The sequence below is a fragment of the Alternaria conjuncta genome (assembly GCF_024043145.1).
Source record: "Alternaria conjuncta strain BMP 0040 chromosome Unknown scaffold_3, whole genome shotgun sequence".
Classification (NCBI taxonomy): Eukaryota; Fungi; Ascomycota; class Dothideomycetes; order Pleosporales; family Pleosporaceae; genus Alternaria; species Alternaria conjuncta.
This window is the reverse complement of record NW_026250092.1, coordinates 1099744-1127425: the sequence shown is the minus strand read 5'-3', so window position 1 is coordinate 1127425 and position 27682 is coordinate 1099744. Positions and strand designations below refer to the sequence as shown.

At 54.0% G+C, this 27682-nt stretch overlaps 10 protein-coding genes across 10 annotated transcripts; 3 read left to right on the top strand and 7 right to left on the bottom strand.

Moving 5' to 3' along the window:
- Nucleotides 1-121: 121 nt before the first annotated feature.
- On the top strand, nucleotides 122-948 carry VMA3 (H(+)-transporting V0 sector ATPase subunit c; the record flags this gene model as incomplete). Its single annotated transcript, XM_051466633.1, has 5 exons — nucleotides 122-138; nucleotides 289-301; nucleotides 389-518; nucleotides 579-839; nucleotides 887-948. 5 exons carry the CDS (start codon nucleotides 122-124, stop codon nucleotides 946-948), a joined length of 483 nt encoding a protein of 160 aa, XP_051329488.1.
- A 2318-nt stretch (nucleotides 949-3266) lies between these two features.
- On the bottom strand, nucleotides 3267-4459 carry J4E85_002353 (uncharacterized protein; the record flags this gene model as incomplete). The annotated part of the gene is made up of 2 exons (XM_051466632.1): nucleotides 3267-4058; nucleotides 4121-4459. 2 exons carry the CDS (start codon nucleotides 4457-4459, stop codon nucleotides 3267-3269), a joined length of 1131 nt encoding a protein of 376 aa, XP_051329487.1.
- Nucleotides 4460-5250: 791 nt separating this feature from the next.
- Nucleotides 5251-6115, top strand: J4E85_002352 (uncharacterized protein; the record flags this gene model as incomplete). Its single annotated transcript, XM_051466631.1, has 2 exons — nucleotides 5251-5592; nucleotides 5666-6115. 2 exons carry the CDS (start codon nucleotides 5251-5253, stop codon nucleotides 6113-6115), a joined length of 792 nt encoding a protein of 263 aa, XP_051329486.1.
- A 394-nt stretch (nucleotides 6116-6509) lies between these two features.
- On the bottom strand, nucleotides 6510-8450 carry J4E85_002351 (uncharacterized protein; the record flags this gene model as incomplete). Its single annotated transcript, XM_051466630.1, has 3 exons — nucleotides 6510-7571; nucleotides 7621-8144; nucleotides 8195-8450. 3 exons carry the CDS (start codon nucleotides 8448-8450, stop codon nucleotides 6510-6512), a joined length of 1842 nt encoding a protein of 613 aa, XP_051329485.1.
- A 1073-nt stretch (nucleotides 8451-9523) lies between these two features.
- J4E85_002350 (uncharacterized protein) lies at nucleotides 9524-10901 on the bottom strand (the record flags this gene model as incomplete). Its single annotated transcript, XM_051466629.1, has 4 exons — nucleotides 9524-9592; nucleotides 9648-9861; nucleotides 10043-10563; nucleotides 10728-10901. 4 exons carry the CDS (start codon nucleotides 10899-10901, stop codon nucleotides 9524-9526), a joined length of 978 nt encoding a protein of 325 aa, XP_051329484.1.
- A 1129-nt stretch (nucleotides 10902-12030) lies between these two features.
- Nucleotides 12031-16668, bottom strand: J4E85_002349 (uncharacterized protein; the record flags this gene model as incomplete). Its single annotated transcript, XM_051466628.1, has 3 exons — nucleotides 12031-13472; nucleotides 13521-13661; nucleotides 13785-16668. 3 exons carry the CDS (start codon nucleotides 16666-16668, stop codon nucleotides 12031-12033), a joined length of 4467 nt encoding a protein of 1488 aa, XP_051329483.1.
- A 1988-nt stretch (nucleotides 16669-18656) lies between these two features.
- On the bottom strand, nucleotides 18657-20104 carry J4E85_002348 (uncharacterized protein; the record flags this gene model as incomplete). The annotated part of the gene is made up of 3 exons (XM_051466627.1): nucleotides 18657-19157; nucleotides 19216-19869; nucleotides 19931-20104. The coding sequence occupies 3 exons, from the start codon at nucleotides 20102-20104 to the stop codon at nucleotides 18657-18659; spliced, it is 1329 nt and encodes a 442-aa protein (XP_051329482.1).
- Nucleotides 20105-20825: 721 nt separating this feature from the next.
- Nucleotides 20826-22949, bottom strand: FYU1 (putative UTP--glucose-1-phosphate uridylyltransferase; the record flags this gene model as incomplete). Its single annotated transcript, XM_051466626.1, has 3 exons — nucleotides 20826-22193; nucleotides 22348-22443; nucleotides 22845-22949. The coding sequence occupies 3 exons, from the start codon at nucleotides 22947-22949 to the stop codon at nucleotides 20826-20828; spliced, it is 1569 nt and encodes a 522-aa protein (XP_051329481.1).
- Nucleotides 22950-24386: 1437 nt separating this feature from the next.
- On the bottom strand, nucleotides 24387-25230 carry J4E85_002346 (uncharacterized protein; the record flags this gene model as incomplete). Its single annotated transcript, XM_051466625.1, has 2 exons — nucleotides 24387-24578; nucleotides 24625-25230. The coding sequence occupies 2 exons, from the start codon at nucleotides 25228-25230 to the stop codon at nucleotides 24387-24389; spliced, it is 798 nt and encodes a 265-aa protein (XP_051329480.1).
- Nucleotides 25231-25735: 505 nt separating this feature from the next.
- On the top strand, nucleotides 25736-27667 carry J4E85_002345 (uncharacterized protein; the record flags this gene model as incomplete). Its single annotated transcript, XM_051466624.1, has 5 exons — nucleotides 25736-25800; nucleotides 25851-26044; nucleotides 26092-26821; nucleotides 26868-27462; nucleotides 27515-27667. The coding sequence occupies 5 exons, from the start codon at nucleotides 25736-25738 to the stop codon at nucleotides 27665-27667; spliced, it is 1737 nt and encodes a 578-aa protein (XP_051329479.1).
- Nucleotides 27668-27682: the final 15 nt, after the last annotated feature.

The window sequence follows — 27682 nt, the reverse complement described above, 5'->3', positions numbered from 1 at the left end:
ATCGTCACCACTCCTCGACATCACATCCGCCCCCGTCGCCGCATCCACGACTCCCGTCCATCTCAATAAAGATCTCGACACCCTTCTAGACGTCTCGTCGAATACATACATCACCGCAAAGATGGTCTCCGAACTTTGGTGAGTGAACACGGAGCTCCCTTGTTGAGCATGCAGATAGCTCCAGCTTGCCTCTCTGGAGATAAGCTGGGCATGCGACTGTTACATGAGCATCGGAGGAGCTTCTTCGTCATCACCTTATACGTACAATAGCTAACATAATGGATGCAGCCCCGTCTATGCTGTAAGTCCTCGGACCAACCTCCGCTTCGCCTCCCGACGCGACAGCACCGCGTCGACCCGTCCATCGTCATAGCTAATGAACAACTAGCCCTTCTTCGGCGCGATGGGCTGCACGTCAGCTATCGTGTTCGCCTGCTTTGGCGCGGCCTACGGAACCGCGAAGGCCGGTGTTGGTGTGTCAGCCATGGGTGTCCTCCGCCCTGACCTGATCGTCAAGAGTACGTGATGAACCGCTCGCCAGGTGTCGCAATGTCCAGCACGCAGCTAACACACTTCAGACATTATCCCCGTTGTCATGGCGGGTATTATTGGTATCTACGGTCTCGTCGTGTCCGTCCTGATTTCCAACGGTCTCTCGCAAGAGTCTTCGCTCTTCGCCAACTTCATCCAGCTCGGTGCCGGTCTCGCCGTCGGTCTGTCCGGTATGGCCGCTGGTTTCGCCATCGGTATTGTCGGTGATGCTGGTGTACGAGGAACTGCCCAACAGCCCAGGTTGTTCGTCGGAATGATCTTGATTCTCATTTTCGCCGAAGTTCTGGGTACGTCGCTCGAAACTCAACAAGAAGCTCGCACTAACATATGCCAGGTCTTTACGGACTCATTGTTGCCCTGCTCATGAACTCCAAGGCTAGCGACGCTCACTGCTAGACGATTACGCACGTTCGATTGCAGATACGACAATACAAAACTGCAACACTCAAGCAACGGCATCGATACGCAAAGTCGTTCAGCAATCTACGCATATGACGCGCAATACCCACATGCGCGGCATGTCTCACGTCTCCATGTATTATTCGAACGGACGGACAACGAGGGCTTCGAAGTTGGGAAGCGAGGTGGTAAATAATGGCATCGGTCGAGGTGCACTTGCGATCCATTTGACGGCGTGTATTTTAGGGTCTCATCAATTTCATTCTGCGCTTGTAAACGAAATGCATTGGTTTCATTTAGACAATCTGCGCCCTGATCTTGTTGATGCCTGGACTGACGTGAGATAGCCGTGCGCAAGCTACCAAGTGACGCGACTGCGACCCTATGCCACTCTCAGGGCTGTAGAACGACCTTCGGATCATCGCGACCATACGGACGTCCTGGCGTCCCTGCTAGTTCTGCTGGCTCCCTACATCCCATCTCTACGGCTGCATTCCCACCATACAGTTCGCTGGGCGCCACCGAAGGATAATGTTGCGCTTCCAAGTTCTTCTCGTCGATAGTGCTTTGTGGCAGCTCCACGGTAGCAGCCTGCTCCCGGCGTCTTTTCCTCTTCAGCTTCCATGCTAATAGAGTAACGAGTACTATCAATATAGCTATCGATCCTGCACCGACGCCGATTCCTGCGCGCGCACCAACACTGAGCGCTTGCGGCGTGGTCGAATTGTCTGATCTTGAGGAGGCTGGATCTGCGCTGTTGCTTGGTGATGAGTGTGGGACGGGTGTCGATGCGCTCGCGTTCGATGATGCTGAAGCGTCTGATGTTGGCGCAGATGTTGCGGATGTCAATATCGATGACGAAGTCGAAGATGCAGTCTCGCCCACGGTCGCTGCCAGGGTAAACCGCTTCGTTTCATCACTACAGCAGCTCGGATTCCCACAGCACCAACTATTCTCCCCACACTTCCTCACTGGCGCGTTCTCGTCCTGCCACTACAGTCCATCAGCACCATCAACCACGGTCCAGCATAGACTACTCCACTCACCGTACTATTATTACAAACACTCCCTAAGCACTCAGCACTCTGCCACGTCGGATCCGTACACCCATTTCGCCACCATAACTTCACGTTCGCGTTCGTCCCATCGAAAGCTTCGTAGTTCTGACATAGGCCGTTGCTTTCACATACATCGTCGGCGACGTTTGTTTGGCCCGCGCCTTGGTGGTTGGTGCCGCAGCAGAACGAATCGCGGTCAGGGTCGCTGAGGCAGGGTTGGTAGGATATGTCGGTGATTGGGCTACCGTCGCGGTTGTAGCAGGTGCGGTTTGTGGATGCCATGGGGGTTCGCGGATGGTGTTTAGGTTTGTTTTGACGAGAAGAGAAGAGGCGGATGACGAGAAGAAAGGACGGAAGTGGTCGCAATAATGTGTATTCTTCATCCTTGCTGTGTTATGATGTATTCGTTGCTCTGCAAGGGGCTCAATTTCACGACTTGCCCTCTCACGGGAGCGCAGCCACTGTGCATAACCGCCGGAAGTTTGGTCTCAGCATATGCGGCTCGCCATTGGATTGTTCGTCTGATCTTCAATTCTGTTTCCCTCCCATGCTCTCACGTTCCTGCTATGCGGCGTAGTGCTTGCTTGAAGTCCATGGGGCTCTTTTCATACTGAGATCTGCATTTTGGTATCCGGGTGATCAAGCAAAGACTGGATCGTTAAGAAGCAAGATACAAGGCTTTGGTTACCCCAGCCATACTATTATCTTCTCGCGTCGCACTGTTCCTGCATCGATCCAAGTCCAATAGAGTGCGCCCGCAGACGGTTGGGGCGGAAACCAAGAGCAGACTAGCGTGATTGACCAACATCACGAAGGGCTCCTCCTTGCTTTGCGCAGATCATCAACACACCATGATGTATTAACAGCAATGCGCCTACCAATCGATTTGTTGAGTGATGATGAATTAGGAGACTTCGAGTGCTGCTTGCGTCGTAGATGACCTTATGACGCTGGATCGGGCTAGCTCCTTGGCGATCTTGTCTCCATCCCGCAGCTGCAGGAGTGTCCTCGCTATAACCATCGCCTTTTATCCCAGTACGACTCACCCACACCGTCGCGCGCCCGCATGCAACGACACTCGCTCTAGAAGACATCGACTGGACAAGAATCACACGCGGAGCAAGGGCATCACACGATGGACGTCAAATTCGTTGAGTATTAACAGCCATAAGAAGAAGACAGACTCCGCAAGCACCAGTAACAGTGGCTGGCCCGTGCCGCACATTTCACAAGGCCAGATTCGCTCGTTGTCGACACTCAGAGGCCTGTAGCTTGGAGCCCATACTCTAGCTCGGGGTACTCCTTCTTCAGATACCGGACCATTTCATCATCGTGATACTTCCAATTCGATCCTTCGGGCGGTACAAACCCTTCAATCAGCGCCATTCGTGGTGACTCAAGGCCCAGATGCAGACCGGCGAATATCTGGCCCAGTCGCTGAGGTTGTTGAGCTGTCGGTAGGCGATGTAAAGACACTATCGTAAGATTTCTGAAAAAGATATCGAGCTGATAGGCGATGCCACGAGGAAGGATATAGTGGTGTTTTAGTGAGGGCGCGCTGACGACAGAGACATCGACGTAGTAGTGGCTGAACAAGCCGCGGTCCAACGCGCCGTACATGGTTAGCCTGAACGTAGCAGACTCGACCAGGTAATTGGGATATGGCGGTACGGAACGTAGTCCAGAAGTGTTGAGTGCGATGACCCAGCTACTGGTATCTCCGACACGACGCTGGGAGAGCAGGGTGTTCCTTTCTTTCTCATCTAAGGCGTCTTGACGTTTCAGAGGGAACACGTCGAGGCCTAACGATTCTGTGTCGACCCATTCGGAAGTGGTCATTTTTGTAGGGTGTCGTAAAAGATAACCCCTCTTGTCTATGAATGTCTCATGTGGAAAGACAGAATAGGCGCGATTCCAGGTGATAAGGTTGCTCAGAGAGGTCGATGAGGGCAGTAGCGCTTCGAGAACCGGAGTCATCGCTGTTTCCACGATGTTGACTTCGCTACACTTTCCATCGGAATTGACTCGACTCATTGTTATTCGAAGCTTCTGGGAGGGGTTAGCGAGACACGCGTGGAACATACGAATTAGCTGAGCTCATTCGAACTTACTGAAAGCTCTTTGTCCTCGGGCGTGGGAGTATCGAGACGTTCATAACCATCTTTTTCAAGGAAGGTGCGTAATGCATCAGCATTGGGTCCTTTCTGAACAAGGAGGCTATAAAGCCCATGTTTTCCGCCAGTCTTCACGACCGGCTTTCTCGCCATGAACTCGTACGCGAAATTTCCTCCTATGAGGATATTATTTCGGGCTTGAAGAGCGCGGAACTCGACAGGAGAAGTGACGAAATGCTTCAACCGGTCGTTGATGTTGAATTGAGTGCGCTCCACCAGCTTAACCAAGTCCATGAACGGCTTTGTGGTCTTCCTGAGCGAAACAATATCGGCCATGTCGAGTTGCGCGAGTATGGCATCCTGAACTGGAGCATATCGAGTCAATAAATCCACGATCGGAGGTGTTCTCTTCGGTTGCCACCATAACTTAACTAGCTTAAACAGACTCTTATCTCTTAGAGATACGACAGCCAGGGAAAAGATGAAGATAATCATGGGAGTCAAACAAGAAATGAAGGAGAACATGTTGGCGACTTTCGACGTTGAGTTGCTCGTGGAGGAAGGTTGAGCGACAATTGGGGTAGAGTGTATATTGAGATGATCAGGGGCTTCTATACACAGGAAAGGAGTCTGAGCAGGAGCTGTGGCCTACCAGGCGCAACAGTCTTGCCACTATATTCACTACGCAGCTCATACCTCCGATTCGAGAACCATCAATCCAAGAACAAGAGTGAAGGAGGGCGCTAACCGAGTATACAATGACGCGTTTTACCTTGAGCGACATCGCTACCAAGACAAACGCGATACTCCATCTACATGACCAAAGGCAAACGCAAACTGCGTCAAAGACGTCACAAGTACACTCTCCCCTCATCTTCTCTCACCAAACACGAAGTCACGCTGGAAAGCAAGCGTCTCTCACCTCGGGATTAGCTCCAACCACAGGGTATAAAGTCGTCTCCCTCCGCGCCGTCCCTCCTCCTTTCTCTTCCTATCAACATAGACATTGAGGCAACTTCGGCAATATCCAGACTCTACTATATCTGATTCACTTCGTTCAATTCGAACCGACTTCTATATATCCTTTCCAACCTTAACTTACCAATTTCAACATCAACATCAACACCATGTCCAGTCCTCCAGGAAACCAGCCTTCCAGGCGCGGCGGTGCTTCCTCATCTGGTAGTCCATACAACGCTCCTCGCCACGGTCGAATCCCCTCCCGCACTGGAATCGAGCCCCTGTCCCCGCCTCAAGCCCAGCAGCCTTCTATGCCCAATCACCGCGCTCCACCAACAGTCCACCATCTCCGGGAAGATGAGCCAAACCCCCTCCAACGCTGGAACGGCTCTTCTGTAAGCCCCTTCATGCGCTGGGCCTACGCAGTCACCGATGCGCGAGGTGCCGTTCGCCCAAATTACAACTACGATCCGGACATGAACAACGCGATCTACCTCAGCGAGACCATTGTGAGCACATTTCTACTTCCTCTCCACCCGCACCCACACCTCCAGAGTACCATATACTAACACCACCCCACAGGACGACTTCGACCGCAACCCTTCCCTCGTCCACGAACTCGTCCTCCGCATCGCGAACCCAGACCTCGGCCACCCCTCCATGGATTGGATTCGCGCCAACCGCTCTCTCGTCGACATTCTCCTCTACCGCCACTACCAGCGCTACGGCGGTCTGATGTTACCTCCGACGGCGGCAGCACTCCAGGCCATGCAGCAGCACGAGGCCGCCATCGCTTCCGCTAGAGCCGCTGGTGTGCATCCAGACAACTATCCACACATCATGTTTCCGGCTTTTGGACCGCCGCCGCCGGGTGAGGGCGAGGTGGGCTCGCCTGGAGGGAAGGGTAAGGGGAAGATGACGCCGGGGAAGCCGTCTGGATCGCCTCCGGGTAAGGGCAACCCGTTTGGTAGTATTGGAGATAGGGGTGGGTTTGGACGTGGAGGCGCGAGTGGTGGTGGGGTTTACTACTGAGTAAGTTGTACATCTCCTGGTTGTAGTATGGTGTGTCTGTTGAGGTTCTCGAAGACCTTTGTGACCTCCTGGCTGCAGTATAGTGCTGCTTTGGAGGATCACAAAGAGTTCGAGAACCTCCTGGCTGCTTGATACTGGAACTGTTTGGACGATTTTGATGCAGCCTAGCTAACCTCGAGTAGTTCACCCGAGATTGAGATGGTGGGAAGAAAGACATATAACTTACTACTACGGATACGACTTGAGACGGCTTATTGCTGAGAAGTTATAGTGTGAGATGACTACATGGATTGAAATGAGATGGTTACATACATAGACACAGAGATTGAAAGATGGATATTAGAATATCATTCATATCATTACTATCATATGACCATTACCAGACTTTTGACATCTACAACCCACTCTTCTCGTTCTTCTCATCCCTAACACTAAGAGTCTCAACATTCTCCGCATCGCCGACCTCACGGCCGCCCACGTACTTGCTCTCCTTCATGTTGTTCATAGCATCTTCCTGAGCATCTGCCTTGCGGAAGGTGAGGTAGAAACCGATACCACCGAACATGGCAACAACAGCAACGGAACCATAGTTCCATACGAGAAGAGGGTCCTCAGACAGACTGACAAAGGCCTGGCCGAGAGCGGCGGAGACAGCGGAGGTGGAGAGGGCAACGGCCTGAATGGTGGACTTCATGTTGTTGGGTGCCTTGGTGTACGCGTACTCGAGCTTGGTGATGGAAGCGAGGATCTCGGACATACCGATCAGACCGTAGGGGAAGGCTTGGACCCAGACGGAGATGTCGGCGTTGCAGTCTTTGCGTTCCTTGCTGAGAGCGTTGATGTTGCTGCCGCAGGGTGACATCTTGTAGATGTAGTATTGGATGACGCAGGCTGACACCATGGCGAATGAGGAAAGAGCGAAACCGGCAGTGATCTTCTTGATGGGCGAGAGGTTGACACCAGCCTTGCGGAGAGCAGGGTAGACGAAGAAGTCCATGATCGGGATAAGGATGACGATGAAGATGGGGTTCAGCTTTGAGACAATGTCGTTGGGTGTCTTTCCGAGGTTCATGGTGTTGGCTTGGGAGACAAGGTTGTTGGTCATCTGGTTGTACGCCAGCCAGTAGAGAGGGTACCACAAGAACACCTTGCAAGCGAGAATACCGCGCTTGACTTCATCAACCCAGGCATCGTCAAAGGTCATCCATTCAGGGACAGCCTGGCCGCTGGCACGAAGAGCAGTAGGCTTGATCCTGTCCCAGAAACCATCGTCCTTGAATGTGTTCTTGCGGGGCGACTGCTTGATACCGAGACCGATGAGCTTGAAAGCCTTGCCCATGACAGATCCAGTGGGTGGCGAGAGCTTGTAGTGCTTCTTCATCGTGATGAGAATGATGGGGCAGAGGAGGTAGCAGATAGTGGGTAGCGTGTAAGAGAGCCAGAAACCGACGAAATGCTGGATGGCGTTAGTGAGGTCACACAATGCAGTCTGATTCGGCACATACCTCTGAGTAAACCATGGCGATGGAACCGCAGATAGATCCGCAGTTGATCAGGAAGTAAAAGTAGATGTAGATACGCGCAGTGGTAGTGGCGGGGTCGACAATCTCCTTCTGTCCATTCTTCCTGACACGGACGTAGGCCTTTTGATCCTTGTACTGTTCGGCGATGAGCGGAGAGATGTTACTCTTGAAACCACCGGTTCCGAAACCCATAACGACGAGACCGACAGCGAAGACACCGATGGCGACATTAGGCTTGACGATAACTGCGGGGATAGCAGACATAATCAGAATAATGTGGCCGATAAGAGCGATAAGGTTAGAGTACTGGATGGTTTTGTAACGTCCCCAGTACTCGTCAGCGAGCCAGGCACCACCGAGAGGCGTGATGTAAGACCAGAACTGGTTAAACATGGTGAGACCGGTGGAGGCACGTTGGCCCATGTCCAGAGCACCGGAACTGACGCCCTTCTTCAAGAAACCAGCACCAGTCGTGGAACCAGGAGGCAATGGCTTTTGGATGAAGTCTGGTAAAAGTCAGTGTATGCCCAGATATACGAGCTATTAATCAACTTACTGACGAAGACAGCGCTGGTACCGTAGTAACTGAAGCGCTCAACGAACTCAACAGCAGCCACAGTCCATGCTTGCCACGGGATGCGACCAGCAACCCTGGGAAGAGTCGCCCACTCCTCCTCCGTAGGGAAGGGACCCAAGAGATTGGTGTTCTCATCGAAAGAACCAGTGGAGCTGGTGTCGAGGGGGATAGGGTCCATAGCAGTGGCGCCCTTGGTGATCTCAAGGGACGCCTTGACATTGGTGTTGGCCGCCATTGTGCTGGAGAGAACTTGAACTAAGTTCAGGTAGAACAAAGGTAACAAGGTACGACCGCGAAATTGAATGCGCGGGCGGTGGAATCAAGTAGACGCAACGGGCGATGAACTTGAGTGCCTGCGGTCCAGACAGGTGTACCATGCCCCTCTTCATATACACCCAAGCAAACTCCAAGACCGAAGCTCTGGACAAGAGTTGCACAAGGGTCGCACGCGACTATCGAGCGTGTCCACTCTCGCCATGGCATTTCGTTCGCTCGGTTCCCGCGTTATCACAGCAACATGCACATAACAGCCATCCAAGACCATGGAACGGCGCCTAGTCCGGTCGGAGGATCATACAAACCAGCCCTTCAGGCATACTGCCGCAGTTAAGCGCGTTGGTTAGAGGCATCCAAGGCCGTGGTAGCCCCAGGATCAGGATAAGATAGGAATGAGCAAAGAACCCGGGCGCCAATACGAGCAACCAGCCTTGCTCCATGGGCGCGGCGGAACGTTCGAAAAAGACGTGCCAAGCTGGGCTAAGCAGGAAAAGATAACGCTCAGGGAAGCTTCCCATGGGGGCGCGCAGGACGCGCCAAGCCAGGATCCATCTCTTGGTCTTGTCACCTCCCCTTCTGGCCCTAGTCACGATTGCGACGCGCCTGAATGGATCTAGGATCTCCGCCCGGATGGTAGCCAAGGCCTTGGACGTAGGGTTATCAGTATAAGCGTTTCATCACGGTTACCTCCTTCTGCAATGGATCACGCGCGAGATGATGGCTGATGGGGCGTGGTTGCGACGGGGCGTTGGAAAGTTGGAGAGGTTGGTGTTGAAGCGGCGGGTATAATTGGTGTTCAGATAAACCTCACGCTATCAATCAAGCACGGACCTGCTAGCGGAAAACTGGCGGAAGGCGTGGCGGAGTGATCACCGCACCAACGAACTTCTTTTGATTTGACATCTATGGGTATCTACTGCCGAGAGGATGGAGGTGGTGACATCCACTGAGGCAAATTACTCGCAGCTGCCAAACACCATTTCCCCAAAACTTTTGCCCTTATCTTTCCATGCTCTCGGTCTCACCGAAATCTCACTTGCCGGAAAAACTCGTCTCACTTCCAATCAGCCGTCCCGAATCAGTTGTAGCCATTTCTGGATCCTGCTGGTGGTCAGTGACATGGGCGTTGTAGAATTGATCTGGTGGGTCTCCGAACCTGGATAGAACTCTTCAGCATCAGGGCGAGGCACGTGAGTGCTCGCACCTGATCCTGAAGCTGGTTGTTGAGGACGTGTTGGATGACCTTGGTGAGATGGTGCTTGTCCTTGTTGACTTCCTGAAGAACCACGACCACGCTGAGCCGGTTGTCCTTGATGATACGAGTAGCCACCTTGCTGTGACGGCATCGCGAAACCGCCGCTTGCTCCAGTCTGCGAAGAGTAGTCTTGGTGGGCGCTATACATCATTTGACTACCAGTCCAGCCACTACCATACTGCTGTCCGGGGTTGGTGAATGGCTGCTGTTGGTAAGGGCTTCCAGGATAGCCACCCATAGCCGGCTGAGCCATGTAAGGATTACCATACCCATACTGATAAGTTGGGTAGCCATACATTCCTTGAGGTGTGTTTGAAGGGAACTGAGATGGCGGCTGTTGTATGTTCGGAGGGGCATTTGGTCCTTGGTTGAAACGACCACCACCGCGGTCCGAACGTCCAACGAAGTCGCCACGAGGCTGCGAAGGCCGACCCCTTCCACGACCGTTTCCGCGACCATTTCCACGACCACGCTCAGCCTGAAGGCTGGCCAGTTCCCTCTCCAGTGTCGCATTCCTAGCTTCAAGCACCGCGACAGCGGTCGAGCGCGCTGGGGCAGCTTCAGCTGGAGATGTGATGGACGGCCTAGTACTAGTATGTCCTGCTCGAGGGAACTCCGGACTCGGGTCGTCTCCCAAGGAATACAGCATGTACGATCCGTGTACAATGGCGTGGCGAATGAAGATACGGAGGCAGTGCAGGCTGCCTCTCTCAGTGACAGGGATGAACTGCGACATTTCCGCCGGTGTTAAGAGCTCTGAGTTGAGGAGGCAGAGGCGGAGACGTTCAATCGTGAACGGGAAGTCTTGGTATTGATCCTGGGGTGTATGCGTCAGTACTTACGATAAGGTGATGGCGGCATGGCTGTTTTATGACCCAGGTGCACTTCACGTATTTTCCCACCGTTGTGTGGCTTGGTGGAAACGCAATGTGTGCTCTTGGGCCGACTGGTGGGGAGTAAGTTGGCGTTCGGGTTACTTACAAGCCAATCTAGGTGTGCCCTTCCGAGGACGACCTGGCGGTTCCACTCCATTGTGGTCTTACGCTCCTCTGGGTAGACGCGCTGAAGGAAGGGAATGAGTTCAGCGTCGACCCAATCTTGGTCGATCGGCGCAGTGGAGGAGTTGAAGACTGCAGGGGGGGTTCGGCCCGTCATTGGAGCAAGAGGGTAGCTTTGAAGGTGGAGAGAAGATTGAGTCAAGTATCAAGTCGAAATGGAGGAAGGTCAAGTATACTTGTATAAAGTCTGTCAAGTCCCGAAGGTGTCGTGTATGGAGAAGAAGAAAGAAGTATACTCCTGACAGTACCGAGAGATTATATACGTACAAACAAGTGAACGACCTGGTAGGTAGCCGCATTGTTTACCTATTTTGCTCACTGCCTCCTTCACTTTGTTCTTTCGACGTCATTCCCGCAGTCACCCGCGCCTTTTTGCTCACTTGACGAGCACGCAATTGCTTGCGTCGGCGCCACGTTAAGTCCGAGCAAACGCAGTCCTTTACTGCAACCACTGCCTCGGTACTTATCTTCGGTTGGGTGAAGGAGAGATTGAGAGATTGGTCCTTCACTTTTGACAATTTTCGCAGTGAGAGGACAATGCAGTCGAGTTTGCATTGCGTTTTCAGAAAGTAGCCGGCATTTGACGAGACACTGTGATAGCAGCAATTAAGGATGTACTTCTTTTGAGATTAGTACTGCGATGATGCGGAGGGGCGAGTGAAGGACAATTCCTGATCTTTCTTACATTCGTACGGAAGGTCATCTCTAGCTAAGAATGTCGGAGGGTTGGTAAAAAACCAGAGTCTATCTGCCATTTCCAGGGATCGTATAATTCATCAATGATACCATGCATACTGAACACAGAGAAACACATATGTCTTAGAGCAATGAGATAATATTGGTATCGAAACTACACTCATAGGAAGACAAACAGCAATCGGAAGAAGAGAAGACCGACTCTAGGAAGAGACCAGGAAAAGAAGACCTAGGTCGAAAGGAAAGAAGATAACCCTGGCCCACCCGATGCGGCCTTTTGCCCTTCATCAGACCCCCAAATCTATCCCTACCTTGCATCAAAGCGCAAAACTCCGTCTCCCCCTCTCGACATCCTCAATCCACTCCCTGAGCACACCCATCCTATCCTCCTCCAGCCCCTCCGCATCCCTTCCCCCATCAACATCCGTTTCCCCTCTCCTTCCCCTCCCCCCAATCATCTCACTCCTCGCAAAACTAACCCTCGACCCATTCCCTTTCAGCTGGCCCAATCTGCCCAACGCACTTGCTTTCTAAGCCCCAGGATTAGGCGTCGTGCTCCTATCCCTCCTGAGTAACCCCCTGCGCTCCGCGGTCTTGGGTCGCGGACTCACGCTGCCAGATGGACTACCTCCGCTCTCACTAGGCGTGAAGCTACTGCGTATCGACACCATACCCTTGCCCACACCAACGTTTTGCTCCGCGCCGCTACCCTGGTCTGAGATGGTGAATTGGGTTTCACCCAACTCCTCGTCTCGGCCGAATTTACTGTGGTCTTTGACGACGAGTTTGAAGAAGGCGTCGGCCGTGCAGTTTGTCTTGAAGCTCTCTTCGGAGGGGTCGAATTGTACGGAGCCTTGGGGCGCTTTGATGTGGTCGGTCTTGTGGATTTCTTTCTTGCCGAGCGAGATGTGCACGCGCAGGTTGGTGCCGGCAGGGAAGCCGTCGGCGGAGAGGACGGTGATGTTGGCGGTGCCTTGTTCGGCGCCGCCGGGGCCGGCGTTGTCGCCGAAGCGGCTGTGGAAGCTTTGAGCGCCCCAGCTGCGGTGGCGGTTGTGGTTGTTGGAGTCTTTTGTGGGGGTGTTGGGCTCGCCTTCGATAGATATCATGGGTGTGTCGGCGGAGGGACGGTCGGATGTGGAGGGGCGTGCGAGATCTTCTTCGTCGGGGGCTTCACCGCGAGACTTTCTGCGCTTGAAACCACGACCTAGGAAGGTACCTGCGCGGACTACGTTACCACCGACAAAGGCCGCTCCTTTACCAACTCCCTTGACGGGCGCGCCAATGACTTTCCCGGGGACAGCAAAGGTGCCGGAGAATGTACTGGAGCCTTGCCGAGATCGAACGACGTAGTCTGGCTTGAACAACATTCTAAGTCGGATGGCGCCTGACTTGCCGTCGAGGGCAAGCGTAACTTCTTGTTGTTGGAAGGGCTCGAGGATTTCCAGGTTGATGGATGATTTGCCGAGGAAGTCGGCCTTGTCACCAAAGTCCCAGTCGTAAACGTTGACAACAAAGTCTGCCGCCGTTCGACTCCGTACAGGTACTTCGAAGTACTCGTTCCATGCCGGGTGGAGCGTCTTCTTCTGCGTCTTGGTCTTGTATACCTCCTTGTCGTTGAGCATAAACTTGCAGTAAGGATCGGAGAAACCGTTGCGGTCCGCAGCTGGGAGATCTGCCGCATCGAGCACATCGACTCGGAGCGTACCCTGGTTGTTGAAGGATTCGCTGGGGTCGAGACGCATCTTGACAGGAATATACTTAAGCATAACCGTAATCTTGTTGTCGCGTCCGTTCTTGTCCTTGAGCGTGAATTGAGTGGGCGTGTGCAGAGATCTTCGTAGCGTATCGATCGTGTTTCCTGTCAGCTTAGCAATGACGTGATCTCCGTGATCGTCGCCGTCGTTGTCAATGTGCTCGATGATACGGAGGGTGATCTTGGAGAAGTCGAGCTCGCGAATCATCGTGTCGCCAACTGCATCCCGTTAGCTTGGTACGTCTTGAAAGACTTGACATAACCCACCATCGTTGAAAGTCATCTTGTTGCTCCGGATCTTCGTGCTAGAATAGCTGGCATACGCCATGTCATCCATAATAACATCGACGTGGCCACCAGTCCTTGCGAATTCACCTTCAATGAGCTTGAACACAAGCAGACCAGATTCTACATCACGTTAGCCAAGACTCGTAAATATGATGTAAGAATACGGGGTCAGGTTGCAGGTCAGGGTGAACCAACTGAGCAAGCCAAACTCCACTGTATCCTCATAGTCGGCATGCGACCTACCATACTGCTGCAGATCGTCCGCAGTAAGCTTCAGCTTCTCGATCTTCGGCTTCTCGGGAATCGACTCTGCTTGCTGGAGTTCGTTCTTCTCGAGCTCCTTGGCCATGTCCTTCTCGTTCGACTTGAGCGATGAGATGGTACCTGCGGTCTCTGACCTGGCAATGGTAGAAGCGTTGGATACAACACGTTGGTGGCTGAGCTTAGATCCGTTGGACACAGGCCGGGCGGCGCCGTTGGATTTAGTCTCCTCCTCTTCTTCCTCGTCCTCTTCGGGGTCCCATGTGGGGTATGTAGGGTAGAAGGAGCAGGTGTAGTTGAGAGTGCCCTTGGGCTGAGAAGAACCAGCCAGTCGGAGAGCTCCGGCGGTAGGCTGCTTCTGTTCATGTTCGAGGTACTCGCCATTCTCGTTTTGTTGGATATAGTCGCCAGCCGAAAGCTCGATATGTCCTAGGGGACGATCCTTGCCAAGATTCTCCTCGTCCATGACCTCCAGTGTAAGCTTCTCGCGTACAGTGTGAACAGGAACATAGACAACCTCATCCCAGTCAGGGTCGAGGTTGTTCTTGAAAACCACAGTCCGGCCCTTCTCAATACCAGAGAGTAGCACACGGACGTACGGATCTGACTTGCCCAGGGCTTCGAGGTTACGAAGTCCGCGCGCGCTCTGGAAGTGTAGTCGCATCACACCGATGGGAGTAAGATAACCACTGGAAGAGACTGCACCCTTTAGAGCAACGGGCTTCCAATCAAGCTTCATCTTCACGCGACCACTCGATGTACCTGCGAGGTTGTACCACTCATGACCCTTGGCCATGAGTTCAAGCATGTCGTCCATCGTGATTTGGTAGGTACCAAGAATGGGGTCAGCTGCGAGGTCGCGGTCGTCCTTGATGACTAGACCGAGCTTAGCCTTCTTGCGGTCTGTGATGAGCATTTCCTTTGTTGCGTCTGGCCAGATAGGTTGGTTTGTCCTCTTCATGACCCGGGACTTGTGAATCTCATGGCCGTTAAGGAGGAGGACGGCGTATGGGCTAAGCTGCCCAATCATGCTCTTGCTACCGTCCATATCCTTAGCCTGCTCAACAGTGAACTTGCAAATACCCGTGCGCGACTCTGGTGGAGGCTCCTTGGTGCCGTCTTCCAGCGTAGTGCCTTCAAGAACAGGGAAGAAGCGTACATCCGCTGTCACGAGACCACGGGCGCGACCTCCTGACATGACCTCTAGTTGCATGTTCTCGTGGTCAGGGTCCTCCTCTAGCTGTTCTAGCGCAAAGGTAGCGGTACCGAGCTCCTTGTCCTTGCGAATGTCGTTGTAATCGAAGAGATTGATAGTAAGCGAATCCTTCAGGGAAGTTACGATGATGTTGACAGTCTCATTCCAGCGAGGATTGGCACTCTCGTGCACCGTCTTGGTACGTGCAAGCACGTTGCGGTTGTTGATGGAGACCGTGGCATAGGGATCAGGAGTACCAGAGAACTTGTCGGGGTTCTTGAGGCCTTGAGCACCGTGGAAGTGGACTTGCAGAACACCGATAGCTTGGTCGACAGGGTTGCCCGCAAGCATCTTGGCGATTTCGATGGGGAACACATTGGGGTCGTACATCATCGGGCCCAGGTTGGCGTGGATCTGCTCCATGATGAAAGTCTCCAATCCGGGGATGAAGTTGATGTCGAAACCAAAGGTCTCTCCACCCAAAGGCTTGCAAACATAGTCGATAGTTGGGCGCTCGAGGAAAGACATCTCGACCTTCTCGATGTGGGGGAACGGCAGCTGCAGCTTGAACTTTAGGCGCATCAGACCGGAAAAGGCCATGTCTTCCACGATAACATCCAGACCCTTGCTGACAAGGCCCTTTCCGATGCGGATCTCCAGGACGATCTTCGGGTTGATCTTGTTCTTGATTTGCCTCGCGGTAAGATCAGCGACGTCGTTGGGCGTGAAGCTAAACTTCCAGTCCATAAGAACGATGTCGTCCTGCGTCTTCGGGTACGTCTTCACATGCTCCAATCGCGGGGGCTTCGTTCCGAGGACGAAGGTCTTCATCTTCAGACTGTCCAAAAATGCCGGGGTCGACGTCGAGAGAACCTGGTCCACGGTGCCGACAATGGTGTCACACAGAACTGGCGCGTAGATGGGCCAGAACTTGACGAGGAAGCTGTTGATCCACTCCAAGCTCTCTGTGTCCGTCTCCAGCTTGTTCTTGGCCATCTCGCGGTTGAGGTCGTCGCGCGCATTGCGGCGCACGCGACGGATCGAGGTACGGTAGTAGGTGCCGCAGACGGCCATGAAGATCATGATCCAGCCCAGGCCACCGCCGAGAATACCGACGACCCACGAGCTCAAGCACGCAAAGATTATGATGCCCGTGTTGTGGTACCAGTCGCCGAAGAACTTGTCCTCTATCCTGCCCTCCAGCCATGTCTGGTGGTCGGCCAGGGAGGCTTCTTCCTCCTCCTTGTTCTCAGAGCCGGGCATGCCGAATCGCGGCGCCCATCCGACCCGATCCCACCGCGCATCGTCGTCGAGTTGTTCGGGCGCGTGGCCATTGGCTTTGGCTTCCTCGGGTGTCTCTATGGCGCCGGCTTTGGTAGGCGAGGGGAGGTCGTATTCGCCCGGGCCGTTGTCGTCGGCATCGGATACGAGGGCCGTCGCGTTCTTGTTGCGCTCGTGGTGGAAGTTTGCGGGGACGCGCGCTCGTGCCTGTGCCCGCTTCTGCTCAGGACTCGCATCGGGGTCGAATTGGAAGGCAGCGCTGCCGCCCGCCTGCGCCTGATCAACGAGGGATTTCTCCGCCTGGTTCGCCGTGATGGAGGAATTGGGGTCTTTGGCGGCGTCGAGCAGGCCTTGCTGCTTCAGCTCGGATTCGCGCGATGCGGTAGCCATGTCGGCAATGTGGAGCGGAGGTCCGACCCGCTGACGTTGCGCTGCAGTTGCAAGATGGCTGGCGTGCAATTGAATGCTCGCGGTCGAGGGAGGGGCGTGACTTGGGTGAGGAACCCCGGGAAGGTGAGAGTAGAAGATAGAGCGAGCGGCTGGGAGGTGTTGGGGATCTGGAAACCTGTTGTTTGGCTGGTTAGCTTTCCTTGGTAGACGGCGGCAGCTATGCTTTAGCGATACTGCAGCTGTACGCGGATGGCTGGCACTAACTCGCCGAAGTAATTCCTGGTTCCCGGTGAGAACGGGAGAAAAAAACAAAGGAAAGGCCGAAGGAAGGACTATAGTTCAGGGTTCATGAGAAATTGATGAAGAATTGAATCGCACGCGGTCCTACTCGCAATCAGGAGCTCGCGAGAGGTGTTGGTTAGCAGCTGCGTCGAGCGATGACTAGCATCCCTCACGGCGATCCCCGAGCTCCCCTGCACAGCCACGCTTATGACATAGCGATCCACGCGTAATCAGCGACACGAACCATTCCCATGTTTTTCCATTAATCTACTGCCGTCAGCCATTCACGCGTCGATTGCAACAACCCCGTCTACGCTCCCGTCTATCGTGACACTATCCTTCTGCAGGGCTCGCATGGCGTTCCCATTGATTTGGCTAATCAGTAGCTCAGGGTCCATCCCGCACAGCTAGTTGGTGCCAAACGCACACCTCCGCACTGTCATGAGCAACCGTTACACCCCATACAAGTAAGAAACTCGGCAGGTCTCTGTAGGTTACACAAAGACGACACATCCATGGATGTAAATTGAAGATTATGATGTCACTGCAGGTTTCTACTTGTATACAATATCCCTACCATAACACGTTATACCTAGCAGGCAACGTCGCTAGTGTCCAAGGTTGTTTTCTAATTTGGACATCTGGCACGTGAATGCTGTCCACCACCTCCCGAGGTCTCCTCGCATACTTGGGCCGTGCACCACAAGTAACTGTTACACCGCCCCATCATCTCCGAACACTTTCCCTCCATGTTGCACAAAGAAGAGACTGAACAGGTGTCTCTGTTCTTACTGCAACTTGTCAGAGCGAAGACTACTGCAATACCTGCATAGAAAAAAAAAATCGTGAAGCCTGCACCTCATATCAGGTGCAGTCACGGGTCCTTATACCGTGTGTCACACAATGTATTGAATTCGATACCAAGTATATGTGTTACTAGCGTTCCGGTGTCACCACACGTGCATCGTCAGTGTTGCATCGTGCAAGCTCTTTGCGAGCTGAACTGAACATACCCGGCCCACTGCGCCACAGATCGTCCAGACCAATCCACCCAACTCCATAGACCCCACCATCACCACCCACGCGGCATAGCCGATGGGTCGAACAAAGCCTTCGAGAACCCACCAATCCGTCCCGCTTGATAAACTGTTCCTGCTCAAAATTCCTTAAGCAGCCTCATGAACTGGCCCCTAACACTCTGACTCCTGCTGCAACCAAAATCTTAGTAAATGAAATCCTTCAACAAAAAGCTTAAGCGACAGGATATTTCCGGCCAGACACACCGTCCTGCACCCCAGACACATACCTATGCACGCGGGGATCTCGCACCCGGTCTCTCTCTCTCTCTCGATCTCGATCTCTTTCGCGACTGTCGTCTCTGTCTCTGTCTCGGTCCTCGTAGCTGGAGTTGCGCTTATTGCGGTCCCTGTCTCTATCCCTATCTCGGTCGCGGTCGCGGTCTCTATCTCGACTTCGATCATGGCGATCGTCCCACTCGTCTTTGACTCTATCGTGACTGCGTGTACGGGCTGAATCGCGGGTACGTTCCCGCGGGTATTCGACGTCTTCCGAGTGGCGGCGGTGGGAGCGGCTACTACCGCTTCCCATGGCGTACGGGTCGCGGTCGCGATGGTGTCTCTCCCTATCGCGATCACGTTCTCGTTCCCGCTCACGGATGTATGGTGGTTCAGCATCTCGAGGTGGACTTACAGGATGCACAGTCTGGGGACCCCACCGCACGCTGCTAGATGGGACGGGTCTATAACTCGTGCGTGGCGGCATGACGGGTCGTGAGAGGTAGTATTGCTGTTTCTGTGCTTCGCGCTGGGCTTGCGCGACTTGAGTCGCGAAGAGAGGGGATTGAGTTGGTACATATACGTGTTGGGGAGATGTTGCTGTTGAAGTTCCTTCGTACATTCGGACTGGGTCGTGTTGATTTGAGTAACGGCGCGCCTCGTTGTAGGCGGGAAAATAGCCCGGCTGCGATATGGGCGGCTCGTGAGATCGATGGGTACGCAGTACAGGATTTTGTCGCCGAGGAGACGGGCGATCTGGATCTGAGTCGGAGTCTGTTGTTGATAACGAGGATTCGCGTCGCGGTGGGTGTGGACGCTTGTGGGCGGAATATCGGGGACCTGGTTGAGGAACAGGCGCAATGGGTGTGGCATCTTCATCTGAGTACCCGTCGCTTCCGTACCCGGTGCGGTCTGGAATAATCCTCTTTCCGGCGATTCTAGTACTCAGAGGGTTCAGCATGTGTCTCACCCTTGAGATAATAGCCCCCGGCCTTCCATGATCTTCTGCGGGCCTTGGAGATTGCTTCGAGACATGGCGCATGAAGGTCGGCCGTGGTCTTCCATTCCGATAGAGCGGGTCTTCAAAGTAGCGGTACGCGCCGGACTTGTCATCTGCTGAATTTCCCTCGCTGTCCGTCGAAGTGCGCGGTTTTGGCTCTTCAGCCGCACTGCCCCCATTTAGCTCTTCTTCCGCCTCCTTCTTAAGCCTGGCGGCAACGCTCTGATACCACGTCTCCATCGCATCATCGGGTTTCTCTGGGAAGCACTCCTTGGGTAGGATTTTAGGGAATGTGCCCCCGGTTTCCAGATCGGGTATGTCATCCAGGTCCACCGCCTTCTGTAGGAAAGGCACATGCTCTTCTGGCCCTAGCAGCAACTGTATTGTCTGCCATGTCACAAAGCCGTCCTTCTTCAGCGCAGGTATGGTAGGACTCGAGTAGCCGTCGTCGTCTGGTGCTGGTTGCAGGCTGTGGAATGCGCCGAGTGACCGATATATGAACGCGACGGATGAAGGTGGTGTGTCTGTGAATAGTACGTCGTAATCGCCCCCAACACTGCGATACCAAGCTGCGATTTGCGACGGCGTAAGATCAGGCGAGTCGCTTGATCCGAACTTCTGGCTCTACCGTGGCGCATTAGCTTGAGGTTTCCCAGTGGACATCTGAAAGCCACGCTCAACTCACAATGACGTAGGCGATGCCCTTCAACAGGCGATCCAGCAACGGGGTCCCGCATTTATCTTCCTTGAAAAGGTAACCCCAGAAATCGTATGCTTCGCGATGCGCCGCATCCGCTTGCGCTAGGTTCGCGGCGCGTTCGTCCTGGAACTCGTTATGTGGCATAGGTTCGGGTGACATTCTGTCGATAGGTGGGAGCAATCGCTATTAATGGGCTCAGGCATGCAAATCTTCGGCTCGATGCTCGGAGCTGATGCTCGTCAGGTTGCGAACAACCCCGCTGCGTGCGACGCGAGGATGCAGGCGTGTGGAACGCGACAAAACGGCGTCAGGAAGCCACGGCTGCTTATATCAAGTGCTGCTCGCCGCTATCAGCAGGCATCATCGCTATGTAAGATACAGGTGACTGGCCGACTGCGCCTCTGCACTGCGCAGGAACCGGGAGATTGGTGGGGGTTGTTGTTCGCGGGTTGGGTTGGCTGCGTGGCTGGTGACATTCTGACATCACCGCGGTAGGGCCGCAAGGCTGAGATGGCGTGAGGCCGCAATCAGGCACCATTTCTTGGAAGTAATAAGCTGCAGATGGGTCAGTTCTTTGGGTTGACATGGATCTTCTCCATACTGGAGATTAGCTTACTACTAACCACATCTTACTAGCTTCAAACACAGCGTGTGGTGAACTCGAGCAACAACAAATGGATCATTATGGATTGTATTCAAGATGCATTTTGTCTATGATGATACGTGAATCATGGACATGCGTGACTATTACGCCCCATTACCGCCTGAGTCTTTTGCTCAAGTACGTTGCAATGCAGTCATCCCTCGTTACCAGTGGCTAAAGAAGACCTGTATCCTCAAAAAATCTATAAGAACTGTGAAGAAAATGTCGACAACCACTCTAGTGCTCGAGCAGCCTGAGCGAACCCTGGACGACGACGTTCTCGAGGATGGAACCCGGGGGAATGTCGATGGTGGAGCCCTCGGTCGCAACAATGATGACAGTGCCCTTGAGAGTGACACCACGGCCGAGGTTGACGGGACCGGTGATGGTCAGATGGTCAAGCTCGACAATCTTGGGGATGGAGGGGATGCGGGCCTGGAAGCTGGAAACCTTCTTGAAGTCGCTGCCGAGCTTGATCAAGGGAGCAGGGCCGAATCGGTTGGGGTCAATCACCAGCTGGCCGTGCTGCAGTGTGTACAGATCCGACTTGACGAGCATCAGGTCAGAGCAAGTCTTGACGGGCAAGAAACGCTTTCGGGGAACGTTGACACCGTGTGCGTTCTTGAAGTGCTTGATGGCGGCACCGACAGCGGTCTCGAGCTGGAGAACCGAGATGTCGGCCTCGCCCTTCTTGTCGGCAGGGATGGACTTGCCGTTGGGGATGATCTCCATGGCAAGCTCGTTGGCCTCGACAACGCGCTTGATAGCGGCGAGGTTCATCCAGATGTTGTTGGTGTTGAAGTACTTGAACTTCTTGATTGACTTGAACTCGTTGACGTGCTCCTTGGGAACCTGGGCAATTTCAAGCAGACGGACAGAGCCCTCGTAGTCAATGATGGTTCCACCCTTGACGTCGGCCTTGGTCTTGTCTGTCAGCTCCATGATGTACTCGGCCTGGGAGTCGACCATGTGCTGGAGAATGCGGAGATCGACAACGGCACCCAGGTTGTCGGCGTTGGAAAGGAAGATGTACTCGATACCACGGTCCATGAGCTTGTCAATCATGCCGGTGTTGTAGAGAGACTCGAAAACGTCACCGTGACCAGGGGGGTACCAGTTGGCGATGTCGGACTTGTTCTCCTTGGGAGCGGGCAGAAGCGAGTCCTTGAGGATACGGGGGTATCTTGACTGGTTGAAGGTGAGGATGTCGATGTTGTGGCCCTCGTACTTCTTGATGATGCTGGCTGTGTCGGTGTCGGTGTTGAACGAGTTCATCAGCACGAACGGCACGTTGACATCGTATGTGCGGTTGAGGTACTCGATCTGTCGTACTGACAGGTCCAAGAAGGACATGCCATCACGGACCTCGATGACGGACTTGGGGCCAACGCAACCCATGGAGGTACCGAGACCACCGTTGAGCTTGACAACCGCCAACTTGTTCAGGTATTCGACAGCCTCGGTGTTGGCCAGCTCATCGTAGCTGACGACCTGCTCGGCCTTCGGGGGAGCGATGCGGTTCCAGTCAATGGCAGTGCCCTTGGCCTTGTCGTTGAGGTATCGGCGGAACAGAGCGAAGAAGTTGTCCATCTCAGTCTCGAAGTACTGTAGTGGGTCAGTATACGCTCAGAATGACGTATTCTCCAAATGCCCCTCCAAACACGTTCACGGCTTGTAGTCGCGGGATTGACCCACGCAAGCATATCGAAATGTGTAGGTGGCAGATGAAGATGGAGGGGTATAGAAGGATTCAACTGACCTTCTTCTCAGCGGGGTCTGTGACGGTGTCGGCGAGCTTGTTGAGCGCATTGCGCATTTGCGAGGCGGCGACATTGGTGGATGTGTTCTCGAAAGCCTGCGAAGTCGTTGTTAGTTGATTGAAATCGAATTCGAGGTGTTGGAGTTGTTGAGACGGTACGTGTTGTCACCACGACATCACTCCCGCGGGGAGTAGGCGACGCGAATGCGGGGCCAATACTCGACAGTGGCAGCGAACACCAACTCAGATGGATCGCCTAGTCCGCTCGTAGGAAATCGCCTTGACGCCTGGCCGAACGGCGTCTTGCGATCGACCAGCAATCGTGGCCGCTCAATGCCAGCTCTCCTCGGTCCCCACCATACCCATGTCGAGACAACGGGAAGCGGTGAGGATAGCTGCGTCCGCTGTGCAGCAACAAAACCAATGCAAGCAAGCAGCGCTGGAAAAAGCAAGACGCACGCCAGACAACTGCAGAAACAGAGAGAAAGAGTACTTACCACGTGGGACTGCGACTTGCCGTGATGGCGTTGGGATGAGAAGCCACCCTCGCCGCCCTCAGCAGCGGAGGGCTTCAAGTGAGAAGGAATCGCGCGAGACGCCATTGTGTATGTTTGAAGAGAAAAGAGGTTGTTCCGTGAGGAGAGAGTGGTGTAGGGAACAACAAGTGTTGGGGAGCTGGTCTCCTTAAAGGCAATGGGTCGCGCTTGGCGTTGAACGTGGGGCAAGTCGAGAACAAGCTATGGCCTGGTAACGAGAACAGGCTCGGGGTTTGATGGGGATGGTGAAGAGACGGTGTGAATTTGCCTTTTATACATGCAGGTCATTGCCGCTCAAGTACTAGAAGGGCAGTTACGACCGCAGCATCTCTGCATGGCAACGGCCACGCCACCAATAGTGCCTGCCCACGACGAAGTTTTGATACTTGCTTTCACACCATCATCAGCCATAGTGCAGCCATTACACCTCCTGTGCAATGGCTTGGGCTAGTAGCTATTTTCACCCCAGCTATTCTGGTATCAATTACAGCCCTCGAGTTGTTTCATCCAGCTTCTCACTCAGCTCTCACTCAGATCTGACCACGTTACTGTATCGTGGCTTCACAACAGTTACACTTCCAAGTCTTCGCACCATCCCGCGTCTGCCCGAGTCAACAGTGACTATCGAATGGCTGCGCGGCCGCCTATCTGCTCGACCTCACGATGCACAATTGTTGAATAACTTTTCGGAGAGCTATGTCGATAAATTGAAAAGCCCCTCATCTGGCCGCCGCGCTAGCAGGGGGCTGCAGTCAGCTTGACGTCGCGCAGAGACCGCTCTTCCGACTTGCTCCCCAACAGACTTCCCCGGCTGGGAAAGTTGCATTTTTTTCCACAGTGGCGACTGCGCGATGCAACGCGGAGGCGAATGCAGCGGGGTTTCGGGTGATGAAGGGTCTTTTGCATCTGCATATCGCGGAAGTGACTTGGGATGAAAGATAGTGGCTGCAGAAGTGGAAAGTGGCAGTGGCGCAGGTACACGTCTGCATCGCTTGGACCACGTGGGGGATCTTCTGCTACTAAGTCGGTGTATTCACACAACAACGATGCCCATGCTACCCGTGGACGACAGCCTCAGGGAACGCCATCTCCACTACACACGCCCGTGTTGAAACTCTGCGGGAATTCAGTTAGATCATTACTCGAATCCTGACAAGACCCATTGATTGCATTGTGCCCAACAACAAGAATATCATTGGGGTGTACCAATGGCCCAGCCTGGAGGAACTCGCGATACCAGGAACCGAGATGGCAGAAGCTTCTAACAAGCTTAGACGCTTGGCGGTTCCCGACTTCACGCCGTCAGGTTGTAAGACAGGGACAGCTATGGAAGTGGAGACTGAATCGGTACCGGTTGCGCTAACGTACCTCCCCTAGCACAAGTCAGGAACAGACATCGTTAGCTGTGCCCGTGGCTGGCGTCCGAGAAAACCTGCAGACGTTTCCACAGTCACGGCGACGCTTTGACTCGCTGCGGCAGTTTGCTAGTGACACCACCCCACCCTAGCTCGACCGTACGGGTCGTGTTATCTCGACGGCTGGCGCATCTGCAAAGGGTACCGCATGGGGCTTGCTAATTCTCAGCTTGATCCACGCGTTCTGGTCCGCCTCTTCTGTGAAGAATCTTTGTCTGAGCTCGTCGACCAACCACGCAAGCAGGCTCTCGATCGTTTGGAATGTAGAGCCAGATATTAACTACGCTGGTCAGTCGGTGTGTACGTATACATTGTGCTGTGCATACCTCGAATAAGAAAGTTTCTAGCTGAGGGTATCCCTCCACACGAGAGTCAGCCATGTTGTCAACCCAGACATTGAGGACCACGGGCTGTTTCTGCAGCCTCTCATTGGAGTTGACGCCAATCAGGCACGGGATGCGGACGTTGCGCAGGTACAGTATGTTCGAGCTGGTGCCAGACCCTTCGACGCGCGAGGTGATGTGTCCAGCGCCTTCGCCAAACATACTGCCTTTCAAGTAGCAGACGTCGGTTTCGATCGCGTATACGTCTGTCGAGCCTGCGACATCGCGAACGCATTGAGAGACGGCATTTGATAGAGCGACGGTTGACATCCATGCCATGGAATCATCTTTGAATCGCGCTTGTATCGCCTTGCTGAGCGTCCCGTAGTGCACAGTGCTGTCATCGACGGAGTCCGTAGAAGAAGCTGACGTGAACTGCTTCCCGAGTGTCAATGTGACACTGATCAAGGCCCGCTGCTTCTTCTTGCGTCCCCAAACATCTTTTCCTGCGTTGACGACGACCTCGAGATTCTGCACCATAATCTTGTCATAGTGTCCACTGGAGGCCACTTCGGCGTCCCACTGGGCCTGACGAACGACCTGGCTCATGACAAGAGTTTGGTTGGCAAGTCTGAAAAACGGTGTTGACTAAAATGACAGAGCGTATCTTGCAGCAAATAGATAGTGTGGAAGTTGGGTGACTTGTTCAGGATGTCAGTATAGAGTATCTGTGCGATCACATAGCAATTATGCTAGACGACAATGCGCGTGGGATAATTGTTGGGTCTGCGATTGACTAAATGCATTGTTGTTTTCGAATTCCTCTGGATCTCATCACCTGATCTGTGAAATACTCGCGCATGCAGAGGGCCGGAGGGCTGAAAGAGGGCTGAGATGGTACTCACCAGGCTGAAAGTGAGTTGGGTGAGGCTCGTGGTGGGGTACATGACGAGCGCCCTCCAGATGTCTGCCGCACGGACGTTCCCGCCAGAGCTCCGCAATCGAACATTCTAGCTACCCATCAAACTATAATTCAGAGCCTGTCCCTCGCACGCGTGGTACCAAAAGATTCGCAGTCACATTACAGAATCAACCACACGCATATACCTCCACCATGGCCGACGCACTAAAAGCCGAGGGTAACAAGCTCTTCGCAGAGAAGAAGTTCACCGAGTCCATGTAGGGTCCCCGCAAACACAGCCTAGCGACGGTTTACTAACAAATCCCAGCGAGAAGTTCTCACAGGCAATCGAACTCGACCCCCAAAATCACGTCCTCTACTCGAACCGATCCGGCGCATATGCCTCGCTAAAGGACTGGCAAAAGGCTCTCGACGATGCAAACAAGGTTACCGAGATTAAGCCAGACTGGGCCAAGGGCTGGGGGCGCAAGGGAACGGCGCTCCACGGCGAGGGCGATTTGGGTATGTACAGCATTCCTGGTAAATATGACGTCGCTAACACCCAATAGTGGCAGCCACAGGGGCCTTCGAGGAGGCACTCAAGCTCGACCCAAGCAATGCTCAGGCGAAACAGGGCCTCGATGCCGTCAAGCGCGCAGTCGAAGCCGAGGCGAACGACAGCGGTGTCGGCCTCGGTGGCATGTTCAACGACCCCAACATGATCCAGAAGCTCGCGGCGAACCCCAAGACAGCCTCCCTCCTCGGCGATGCAGAGTTCATGGGCAAGCTCCAGCAGCTACAGAAGAACCCGAACATGGCTGGCCAGTTCATGCAAGACCCCCGCTTCCTCTCCGTCATGAGCGTGCTACTAGGCATCGACATGTCTTTTGGTCAAGGCCCAGGTGCTGGAGGAGCAGGCGATGCAGGCGCAAAGGAGGCCGAGGAGGACGTCGAGATGCCCGATGCCCGACCAGCTCCCGAGCAACCGAAGAAGGCGCCCGAGCCCGAACCAGAGCCCGAGCCAGTAGAGGAGTCTGAGGAAGACAAGGCTGCGAAGAAGGCGAAGGCCGAGGCGGACGAGCTGAAGAAGAAGGGCACTGAGTTCTACAAGAAGCGACAATTCGACGAGGCTATTGAAAACTACAACAAGGCATGGGAGACACACAAGGACATTGCATACAAGACCAACCTTGGAGCTGCCAAGTTCGAGAAGGGTGACTACGAGGGCTGCATCCAGGCTTGTGAAGAGGCTGTCGAGTACGGTCGCGAGATCCTGGCAGACTTCAAGATCATCGCCAAGTATGTCATTCCCAATCTTACAGCAGCCATTTACTAACACACGCAGGGCCTTTGCACGTATCGGTACCGCATACGAGAAGATGGGCGATCTCGCCAACGCAGTCAAATACTACCAAAAGGCACAAACCGAGCACCGCACACCCGAAGTCCTCGCAAAGCTCCGTGCAGCGGAAAAGGCCAAGGCCAAACAAGAGAAGGAGTCATACATCAACCCCGAAGAGGCTGAGAAGGCGCGTGAGCTCGGCAATGCCAAGTTCAAGGAGTCCAACTGGCCCGAGGCCGTCGAGGCATACTCCGAGATGATCAAGCGCGCACCAGACGACCCAAGAGGATACTCCAACCGCGCCGCCTGCTTCATCAAGTTGCTAGAGTTCCCATCGGCTGTAGCAGACTGCGACGAGGCGATCAAGCGCGATCCAGACTTCATCCGAGCCTACCTGCGGAAAGCCCAAGCCTACTTCACCATGCGCGAGTACAACAAGTGTGTCAACGTATGCGCGGAAGCCATGGAGCACGACAAGGACGGCAAGAATGCACGTGAAATTCAGCAACAAGAAGCCAAGGCTCTGCAAGCACAGTACTCGGCACGCGAGGGCGAGACCGAACAACAAACCATGGAGCGTATCCAGCGGGATCCAGAGGTATGTCGACCCATACATGTTTCAGATGAGAGCTCTACTAACACACACTCAGATCGTTGGCATCCTCCAAGACCCCGTCATGCAAGCTATCCTTCAGCAGGCCAAGGACGACCCCGCGGCGCTGCAAGAGCATCTCAAGAACCCCAGCATCCGCTCCAAGATTCAGAAACTGGTGCACGCCGGTGTCATCAGGATGGGACGCTAGAAGCATTTCTCTGAT